The sequence below is a fragment of the Nicrophorus vespilloides genome, unplaced genomic scaffold, assembly GCF_001412225.1.
Source record: "Nicrophorus vespilloides isolate i.1.1-1 unplaced genomic scaffold, Nicve_v1.0, whole genome shotgun sequence".
NCBI classification, from domain to species: Eukaryota; Metazoa; Arthropoda; class Insecta; order Coleoptera; family Silphidae; genus Nicrophorus; species Nicrophorus vespilloides.
Genome location: NW_017096870.1, coordinates 2,690 through 14,596, shown reverse-complemented (window position 1 = coordinate 14,596; position 11,907 = coordinate 2,690). Strand labels below are relative to the sequence as shown.

At 33.0% G+C, this 11,907-nt stretch overlaps 1 protein-coding gene across 1 annotated transcript; it reads left to right on the top strand.

Annotated features, from left to right (window-relative positions):
- Positions 1 to 6: 6 nt before the first annotated feature.
- LOC108558347 (protein toll-like) lies at positions 7 to 11,611 on the top strand. Its single transcript, XM_017915241.1, has 9 exons — positions 7 to 26; positions 92 to 685; positions 749 to 907; positions 972 to 1,828; positions 4,726 to 4,876; positions 4,927 to 6,426; positions 6,480 to 7,052; positions 7,110 to 7,268; positions 10,849 to 11,611. Exons 2-9 carry the CDS (start codon positions 104 to 106, stop codon positions 11,503 to 11,505), a joined length of 4,638 nt encoding a protein of 1,545 aa, XP_017770730.1. The 5' UTR covers positions 7 to 26; positions 92 to 103; the 3' UTR covers positions 11,506 to 11,611.
- The last annotated feature ends 296 nt before the right edge of the window (positions 11,612 to 11,907 follow it).

The following is an 11,907-nucleotide window of genomic DNA, read 5'->3' as shown; positions in this document are numbered from 1 at the left end:
ACAATAACAGGATCACATATATCGATGTAAGTAAAATATTGTGTAATTGTTGAGTGAGAATTCAAAACTAATATTTATTGTTTTATTTTAGTACGGTGATTTGATGGGAGTCTCTCAAGACGTTAACATATTCCTGCAGAGGAATATGATAACGGTGATAAATCTGACGCTGGCCGAGAGATTGATTAAGTTCGAGGAACAATACGAGAACAATAAGGTCACTTTGTACGTGGACGACAATCCATTAATTTGCGACTGCAAGAATTACGATCTGTTTCGCTACTTCAACTTATCGATAGACCCGATGGTTCAAATCGTGATCCAGATCAAAGCCAGCGAACTGGTTTGCTCGGGTCCTCCGAATTTCGTCGACATAAAGGCTTGCGATGTTAAACCTCACATGGTCACCTGCAACGTTGAAGAGTGTCCAAGCCCATGCGATTGTGCCTACCAACCATACAAATCTCGTTACATAATCGACTGCACGAGTAGAAATTTATCATCTGTACCCGAGCTTCTAGCAGAGAAATCCAGCATTTACGATTATAAGTCGACGGCTGTGTATTTGCAAAATAATTCTTTGAAGGAAGGACCACGAAAGGGGTTGGGATACGAAGGGATCAACGTTTTGAATTTGGCGAACAACAATATAAGACGTTTGAAATGGATACCAAATAATCTTGACGTAAGTTTATTGTTGTTTGTGATTTAGATTTTCGTAAATTAATTTGTTTTTTTTTGCGTTTAGGAATTGAACGTCGAGGGTAACAACATATCGTCTTTGGAGCCGTCGATTCTTGGAAAACTCAATTTCACCAAAGCATTTCTTAGGAATAATCCGTGGAGCTGCGAATGCAGCGCTATCAATTTTCTACATTACCTCAAGGACTACGTTATTCCATTTAAGGTGAGCTATTTACATTGATTAAAATGGGAAGTTTTATTAAATCGATGGCTTTGTTTGTTTTCAGGGTGATATCAGGTGCGCAGTGGATGGAAAGCAGATTGTCACTTTGAAAGACAAAGATATTTGTTGGTGGCACGAGATGATGATTACCTTGCTCATCATTTTAGCTGTGATTTTCATAACAGTACCATCGATTATGATGGGCATCTATTACAAGTATAATCAAGAGATCAAGGTTTGGTTGTATGCTCACAACTTGTGCCTGTGGTTCGTGACCGACGAGGATTTGGATAAGGATAAGAAGTATGATGCATTCATCAGTTACTCGCACGTCGATGAAGCGTTTGTAGTTGAGGAGCTTGTGTCGAAGCTGGAGGATGGTCCGAATCCGTACAAGCTTTGCATCCACGTGAGGGACTGGATCCCCGGTGAGATTATAACGACGCAGGTGACGCAAAGCGTGGAAAACTCCCGAAGAACGATCATAGTTCTCTCTCCGAACTTCCTGAACAGCGTTTGGGGTAAACTAGAGTTCCGCACAGCTCACACGCAGGCCATACAGGAGGGAAGGACGCGAGTGATCATTATCCTCCTCGGCGACATCGATCTCAATTCGAACCTCGACGAGGAATTGAAAGCGTACCTGAAGACCAACACCTACATCAAGTGGGGCGACCGATGGTTCTGGGATAAACTGCGGTTCGCGCTGCCCCACAATCCAAATAAACGATCGAACAGGAAGTTCGAGAACATCAGTGTGAAGATCGACAAGATGGATCTGATGCGCGGCAGCATGTTGCCAAATCCAGGCACAACGCCCCCCGTTGACCCGTTGCTATCGAAACTGAATCCGCTCCAATTCAAGAGCGCAGACGATGCGATGGTTACGCCCCCCGCCGAAAGCGGAGCCAATCACATCTAGTGACTGCAACATTTTTTTTGTTGTTTATTAGACTGTTCGTGTACATGCAATAATTGTAAACTGTGACCTCTGTAGTTTTAAATAATGATAAGAAGCTAGTGATTATAGGACTAAGAAAACATATCTATATAATAAGAAATCCCATTTGTTGTATATATAAATATTTTTTAGATTTTATTATTGTCTACTGAGAATTTTTTTATTAAATAAATATGTTTATTTTATTTTATAACTACGCTACCTAATTTATTTTCTATTTACATAATGCATATAATGCTTTAGACATTATGATTATTTGAAATACTGATGATGAAATTTCAAACACTCAAGATTATTTTCTTCGAAATGTTGGCGTAGTCTCATATTAAAATATATATTGACTGCTTCTGTGAATATTGCGTTCTATTTAATAGTAGAGAACATTTCAAATACAGTGGAACCTCGCATAACGAGCATTTCGCTTAACAAGCAAAATGAATTGTACGAAAAATGACTCGCTTAACTAGCAACGTTTCGCATAACGAGTGACAATGAGAAGAGAAGTACCGGATTGCGCGCCTGCTACATCATTCTGTCCAACCATTATTATAATATATAAACACACTATGTTCGCTTTTTATATAAACAAATATTAAAAGTATAAAAACTCCACCAAGTCCCCGAATTGATACAAGTAATATAAACAAATATATATTCGCTCAAATATGTGTGTGAATCAAGTATATGGTGTTAGTGGTCATTCTAGTTGTATCTTAGTTCTGTTTGTGATCACAAAATTTTTAAACTTGTGTTCAGACTTGTGTTCAAAATTTAATAACACTGGCATGTCTCCGAATAACAAGCTAAGGAATAAAAATAACCATAGATATGAAAATCAAAATTATGAAAAAGTTATACTTTTTTTTTCTCCGGCACGGAATTTATTAACGGAATTTACATTGGTTTATATGGGAAAACGTGTTTCACTATACGAGTAAAAATCCGGATATTTTGGAACGGATTAAACTTGTTAAGCGAGGTTCTACTGCATTTGACCACACAATTGATTTTTAATGCTGAACATGTCATCTTTCGTATTAGATTTTATGATACAGTCGAATATATATAAATATTCATTATTTATAATTCTCTTTATGTTAATGTGTGGATCCATGAGGATCTGTAAAGGTAGTCAAACGAGGAACTTTCTTACTGAGAGCAAGATTGACGTTGGTGTTTATATCTCTATGTGCAAGACTTACATTTCAGGCCCTTTATTCCCTATCAAAATATGATCGATTTACCCATTCATAATTGCCGACGTTGACCTTGAAATCGTGTATACCTATGAGAAAAATAAATCATAATTAACAACAAAATTAGGTATTTCCACGCATAAATGAAAAAATATGTAATAATTGGTATCCAACTTTTGCCCCTAGTCTACCTTGAAAATGTTTGTCATATTTTGAAGAAATAAAAAGCGCAAAATAAACAAAAAAAGTCCGCCAAGTCGAAAATTATATGACAATTATATCACAAAATATCTAACCACAGCATCAACTATTTTGTTACTGATTTTATTTATTTGGACTGACTGTATTATAATGAAATTGTGGTATTCTTAGTCATTGATTTGTTCATTTGTGATGAATTTATCTATTTTGAAAAAATAATGGGGAAGTCCGCAATGTCAACCATTTTATTTTCATGTTTCTAAGCAATATTTCGTCTGACATTTTCACCAAAAAATGTCTGCTCATAATATGAACTTATTTTTACTGATATTATTAATTTTCGTTGACTGTTTTGTAATGAAATTGTAGTATTAATAGTCAGTTAATCAGATTTGTTAAATTGTAATTAATATTTGTCCTATTTTGAAAAAAAAAAATGCGGAAATCTGCCATGTCAACCATTTTATTTTCATGTTTCTAAGCAATATGTCAATGTCAGATGTCATTTCACCAAAAAATGTCTATTTATAATATCAATTATAAATAGATTATAGATCAATTTTAATTTAATTTTCATTTAATTAATTATAAAATTGCTACTTTTTAAATCTAATTAAATGAATAATTTAGATCAAGTTTACTGATTTGAAAATACCTAATGCGGATACTACGACATTACAAAAAGAAGATTAGGTTAAGGAAGTGACGTAACTAGGGTAACCTGACCTAAAAAATAAAAAATTGAAATATAACAAAATAAATTTCACTAAATGTTAAAGAACGTTATCACATCGTTATTAGTGCGGATTCACAGTTTAGTGAATCGAGTTTAATATGTTTTAAAATTTCCGGATTTTTACTCGTATATTGAAATACTCGTATAGAGAAAACACACATAATATGTGTACACAAGTTTTAAAAATGATGTAACGCACGCGAAATCCGGAACTTCACTTTTCATCGTCACTCGTTTTACGAAAACTCGCTCGTTAAGCGAGTCATATTTCTTACAATTAATTTTGCTCGTTAAGCAAAATGCTCGTTTTGCGAGGTGCTTGTTAAGCGGGGTTCCACTGTAATTATTATTTAAATTACAGAAAACAATATAAACTAAAATTCAAAGTTGACAATTCAAACTCAACTCTTCTATAAGAACCGAAGACTTCATTAGTAAATTTAATGTCTTATTAAATATATTCGTAAACATATATCAACAAAATATGCGACAATTCTGAAAAATAACATTAATTTAAATTAATAAATAAATATTAAACTTAAAAAAAGTCAGAATAAAAAATGTTTGTCAATAATATACTTTTTATGGTTGCTAGAATATTGATAGTAAACGAGAATGTTGTTCGTTAAATATATTTATTTTAGTCGAAATAAATTTAGATAAATTAAATCTTTGTTACAAAATGTTGAATACTTTGTAGACTATTAAAGTGTTAAATCGTATTTACTGATGACAAATTGAATAGGAAAGGAAGAAGCGCGAAATTTAAATTTAGATATAAACAACTTTTTATCACAACCGATTCAAAGATAAAAATACTTCTTGGATTCAAGCACCGCATACCAAATAAGCAGCTAAGACGCAACCGATTCCAGGTGAAAAGTGAGTATTTTTTCATTATTTCAACTAACATACAATGTTGTAGGTGAAGATGATAAAGATATTGTCATTCTTGGTATGCTTGTTGGTACTGACTACAGCGCAGAAGGCATGTAAACAGTTGAACACGACGTGCACGTGCCATGCTACAGCCCCAGGTACGATCCAGCTGGAATGCCCATCGGAATACACGAAATATGGGGAATTGGAGTATTACGATCGGAAGGTGAAGGTGGACTGCATATTGTGGACAGTGAACAACGAATTCATACCGGTGCCAATCGACCCCAAACCTACTCTAGATTTCCTCCCTAACCTCAACGAAACCAGCCTGAAGTATTACAGGATCAAGGATTGTGTTTTACCTGTAAAAACGATAGATGCAATTTGGACGCCGTTAGGTGTCCAAAGTTTAGAGGAATTGGTTATCGAAAGTACAACTTTCGAGAATAACACGTTAAATAATTATTATTTAAAAATAATCAGCAAACATCTACTGCATCTCACATTGAGCGATGCTCAATTGGAGAGGATCGACGAAGAAGTGTTCCTCGGTTTGAAGAATCTAAAATCCTTAGACCTCACCGACAACCGTTTGATCATCGAAGAAAACCACTTTACTCATCTGCACAACTTGCTGAAATTGCGACTCCAGAACAATAAGATTACAAACATCCCCGAGAACGCTTTTCAAGGTTTGGTAAATCTCCAGATTCTTGATCTAAACTACAATTTAATATCCAACTTAAAAAGTGACACTTTCAAAGATTTGAGAAACATACGTGCCTTGGACTTATCAAGAAACAAATTACGCTCAATCCCAGAAGATTTGTTCACCACCATGGTTAAACTGGAGACTGTGATCATCGAGAGAAACGAAATCTCTCAAATTTCTTTACAATTATTCAACAATAATCCTATGTTACGAAACATTATTACGTCAGATTCAAATTTGACAGCTCTCCCTGACACAACTTTTTCCAACTTCAATCATCTGGAATTAGTTTATTTAAGCAAATGCATGCTTAAAAATGTATCGCATACTCTTTTCCAAAATTCTAGTAACCTTGAGATGATTCATCTGGATGGTAACAGCATTGAAACGATACCGGAAAACCTGTTGCACGGTTTGCATAAGTTGCGTGAATTGAGATTGAGTGGGAACAAATTAGAAACACTTCCAACTCATTTCTTGAAAGATTCTGTGGATTTGGTGGAATTGCGTTTGAACGGTAACAAATTTGAGATAATCCCTGAAACTGTGTTTCAGAATTGCACTGAACTAGAAGTTTTATATTTAAACGATAATGATATTAAGAAATTAGGTTTGAACGTTTTTCGCAATAATAGAAAACTGAAATTTTTGGATTTATCCAAGAATTATTTGAGCATAGAATTTGGCGCAGGTTCTCCTTTCGCGTACGCTCCGAATTTGGAAAATTTGAACCTGGCTTCAAACCGAATTTCCTTCCTCCACGAAGACTTCAAATACAAAACGAACCTGAACACGCTCAATCTGGACAACAATTTAATTTCTAGCATAAATGTAAGTATTAAAGTTTAAGTTTATTTGAAGAAATGTTACAAATTTAATTTCAGTACCGACAATTACCGAATCAGTCTCCAGAAATTGATATATTCTTGCGGAGTAATTTAATAAACATCATAGATTTATCGTGGGTCGAAGATTTGGTCAATGATAACGTTTTGACTCTGTTCGTGGAGGATAATCCAATAATCTGTGATTGCAGAAACTACGATCTCTTCCGTTACTTCAATTTGAGTATAAAACCATTGGTGCATTACCATCTACACATTGAAGCGGATAATCTGCTTTGCGCCGAACCAGAGGATTACAAAGAGATTGAAGTGGTTAGAGTTGATCCAAAAGATGTAACGTGCAGAGTTGAAGAATGCCCAGACCCGTGCGATTGCTTCTACGAACCGCACAATATCCAATTCATAATTGATTGCAGCAGTAGAAGACTATTAACAATTCCGGTATTAAAAAGAAAACCCAAAGATGTGCACTTTAATTCCATTGCGGTTTATTTGCATAACAATTCTTTGGTGAAAGGTCCAAGTAAAGGTCAAGGATACGATGGGATTGATGTACTGAATTTATCCAATAATAAAATTAAACGATTGGTGTGGATTCCGGATGATTTGAAAGTACTTATTTTATTTTTGATTTCAATAAATTTGTTATTTTAATTGAAATAATTGCAGGAGTTAAATATTGAAGGGAATTATATCACGTCTTTGGGAGCTGATGTAATCAATAAGTTGAATATTACGAACGCGTTTTTAAGAAATAATCCGTGGAGTTGCGATTGCGACGTTTCTTTTCTGATGGACTATCTGAAAAATAATCTGGTTCCATTTAAAGTGAGTAATTTTTATAATTTCATCTTTGATTTCTTGTAGTAGTTTCTTTGTTTAAATAATGTAAAAGATTTAATAGTTTTTTGTTGTTGTATACATTCATTAATTTTACGCAGAAGTTATGTTACTTCGTTAATGAATGTGGAAGTAAATAAACTTCAATAAACTTTGATTAGACATTCTGAATTGAAACTTTGAACATATCTTGTATACGTGGGGTCTAACAAAAGTTCGTTAAGTTGGCATTAATTTAGTTGTTTCTGGAAAAACAAAAGTTCTTTTTTAATTTATTAAAGTCTAAAGTTATTTCATGCCAAATTTCAAGAAGATCGGTAAGAGTTGATCGGAGAAAATGCAAGATTAGTGATGTAAGGTTGGTAGAAATTCCACCACCAACACAGCAAAAAAATGTTTTGCCATACTCTACGGATTTCGACGTCAATTGAAGCCTATGCAAATTTTCCAGAAATGCCAAAATGTATATGGAGTGAATGCATCATCCCTTGTAACTATTTCCAAGTGGTTTTAAAGATTTTAGACCGGACATTTTTCTGTGGAGGACGAATCTCGTGAAGGTTACCCGAAATCTTTGACCGATGATAGAAATGTAGTCCTAAGATCTAAAGGCGATACAAGAAATGGTAGTTGAAGAACTGGGCTTGAATGCCATGGCTTTGTCTCAAATATTAAATCATCACTTTGGTTGCATGAAGAAATCCGATGGGTTTCACAATTGATTCTATAAGTTTGACCCGCAAATTAAGCAAGACAACAGGGTTAAAGTGGAAGCTGCTATTTCACTAGAAACTGATTAGAGAGTACCTGCTAAGTAGTACACAGAAACTTACTTACCACAAGTTTTCAAAAATTTGTTGGGACTATTTACATTACTGAAATAACCAATAACTTTCTTGCGCTCTTTGGCATCCAGCATCTTATTCTACCGACCTAGGGACTTGTGATTTCTAGCTCAACATTAAATAAAATTGAAGTAAAGAGTCTTCATTCCTAACAAAGAGATTATTAATAAAAAGTTGAAAAGCTGAAAAAAAAACTATATTGAGGAATGTCTTGAAAGGCTCTACTGACTTAAGAAATGTATTGAAATAAATGGATATTATGTAGAGAAATTACAAAAGTATGAAAATTAAAAATATTAAACTAAAATTGTTATTATTTTGTTTTTTTTTTCAGCCAACTTAGCGAACTTTTGTCAGTGGGGTCTGTCTCCAATGTGATTTTTTTTTTAGTTTGTCCCATCAATATCATAATAAGTTTCTTCATATCGCTAGTGGTAACTTCCGCCCACCGTAAAATTACCGAGTTATTATAAAATTGTTTCATTTGACAGTGGTATAAATTGATTTGAGAAAAAGTAAATCCGTTACTTTACTAATACTCGGTGTATCATTAAGTCGGACAGTTACATCCGAAATATTTGAATAATCCTCCAAGATTGGTGTAATATTAATTCACTCTTCTTGGAAATCACTCTCATATTCTATTACATTTCTTTTGACCCGTTTTGGTGGTCTAATATAACTGTATATGAATCACTGCAATTTATTTAAAAATCACTCGGACAATCAGATAAAGCATTTTTCACCGTCACGTTCCGCGTTCCGATTACCAAAATTGTACCAAAACTTAAGTACAAAGAAAAGTTTTTTTTTATAATAAAACTTTATAATATTACTATTTTGTATGTATTTTTTCTTAATTAATTCCACTTTACATATGAACAATAACCAATGTTTATGCCGAATGTAAGAATAAATTAAGACTATGAATAATACTTTTTTTCATGATAAAATACTTGATTTGTAATATTTAAAGTTTTTAAAGCAAAATCACTAAATCATGTAGTTCAGTTTTCTATCTACCGTGTAGAGAAAATCGTGTAAATCGAAATTCTAACTTTTTTCATAATTTCGTTGTTTTTTTATTAATTAAACAAAACAAATATATTGAAAGGCAAATGTTCGTTTGGATCATAACCAGTTTATATTTAACATTCATTTTTTTTTATTTTAATCGTGTAAAAGCGAAAATCTGTAAAAATGTACCGTGTAAAACGAGGGACAAGTTATTATCAACATTTGTTTTTTAATTTAAATTTGTTTTAAACTATGTAAAGGAAGTACCGAAAGTACCTACTTGACTATTCGACATAAAGTTCTATCAATATTTACAATTAAGTACAAATGAACAGTATTATAAACGTCTTCAAAACGAGCAGGATTAGGAGAAGGTTCATATTTATTACCGTGATAAATTTTTCTTTTGCTGAAGAATTGTATTTATGCTTAGAACGTGTCTCTGAGCATAAAAATGCCCCTAGCATAAAAATTTACACCATTTTTCATCATTGGTGTAATTTACAATGATGGAGTTATCATCAAAGAATTTATAAAGTTTTGTTAAAAAACTTTTCTATGCTTTTTTTTAATTGCATTTAATGGAATTTTGCAAAAACCCGAATAAGTGGAAAACTAAAGGTGCACATCTGGTGGGTGGACTAATAAAACTCAACCTAACTCCAACAAATTCACTAAATCAGGTAGTTGTTGTAGAGGTTAAGCAGTATTTATCCGATATTTCTTTGTAAACATTGATATTTAGAAGCGCATACAAAGAAACAGTATCAACATGATGAGAACTAGGAGAAAGTTCATACTTATTGCTGTAATAAATCGTTTCCCTTCTACTAAAGAACTTTATTTATTGCGAGAAAAGATCACCCGCTTTACCGTGACTTTATTCCTTAAAAATTATTTCTAAATATAAATATGTTCTTACATTTGTTTTTCCATTGTTCATATTTTTCCAATTAATTAATCAAAATATAATTAAAAGATAAATTACAAATATATTTAAATTACTCTGCGTTCGTTTTAGATGTGCTTTTGTATGTATACTCTTTATTTTAGTTTAACTTTTTCTCCAAATTATTAAAATTTTCACCCAAAATTTAACTTCAACTCCAAAAATTGAATTTTCCCAGAAAAAAATAGACAAAAATAGGCAAATTTTACCATCTGATCTAAAAGATTAAAAAATATTTGCTATCACGGTATCTTGCGATGTGCCTCAATTAAAATATAAAGAAGATCTTGCAACAGATTTTCCAATATAAAGTACAATTTTCACAAATTCACAGCAAAATCAACAAAAAAAAAACATGGAAATAAGCCATTTTTTTTTGTGAAACATTTTAATTAGTGATCCCAACATTTAAAAAAAAACACTGAAATGTTAATTTCTATAGTTCATATAATTATAAATTATATTAAAATTTACTTTGTTTAACTATATTTTTACTTTCATTCACGTTTAGTTAATTACTCAAAAACTAATCAACTTAAAATATATATTGAACATATTATTAAAGACTAAACTATAGAGAATATTCGTAGTATATTAGCGTAATAAGCTTCCGATAAAAATATATTGATTACAAAGAGTAATGAATAAGCAAAAACTAGTAGATTTTTGTTCCAATTTTGTCCACATTATGAAATAAAGCATAATGCTACTTTTACGTATATTTTGGAATATATGATATTGTTTTAATTTGTTTCAGAAAGAAATAAAATGCGCTGAAAGCGGAAGACAAATACACAACTTGCACGAAGACGATGTTTGCGCATCGAACAAATTCATGCAATTATCCATAATAATTATCGTTCTTTCCCTTGTGACGATTGCAGCGCTAATACTGCTACTTTACAACAAATACACCACAGAGATTAAAGCATGGCTCTATGCACACAGCATGTGCTTGTGGTTCGTAACTGAATCTGATGTGGACAGCGAGAAGACATTCGACGCCTTCATCAGTTATTCCCACGCCGACGAAGAATTCGTAATCGGTGAACTGGTTACCAAACTGGAAGGTGGACCTAAACCCTTCAAACTTTGCGTTCACATACGGGATTGGATGCCCGGTGAACTTATAACCTCGCAGGTGACGCAGAGCATCAAAAATTCCCGGAGGACCATCGTCGTGCTCACCGCTAACTTCCTGAAGAGCATTTGGGGAGCGTTGGAGTTCCGAGCGGCTCGCGTTCAAAGCCTTCTGCATAATAAATCCAGAGTTATCATCATTATGTACGGAGATATAGACCTGGAATCTATACGTGACGAAGATCTCAAATCGTATCTAAGAACTAACACGTACATTAAATGGGGTGACCCATGGTTCTGGCATAAGTTGCAATATGCTTTACCGCACAAATGAAGCTAAAACCTGATGTTTTGACAGACTATTTGTCAATGTTTATTAATCAATTAACACGCCATCTTATGGTAATTTACTATGTCCGCATCTTAAATTATGTAATAAAATTTTAACTTGATTGCTTTGGGTTTTTCTTCGAGCATCCCCAAATTACTGCGAATAACGTTGTACATAATAAACGAGTTTTCCCGTTATTAAATTTTGTTTTTTTTTCTTAATTACAAATCGAACTCGCGCAGTTCGTGCTTAAGTTCACGTATCAATGGAAAATACACGTAATTATTGAGAATTTCCAAGTATTCAATGAACATTAATTTATTCCATAATAATTGGTGTTCAGTGCAAAATAAATTACTTCTAGCATTTTATTTAATTGATTGTAAAATCATCAGGCAAATTAAA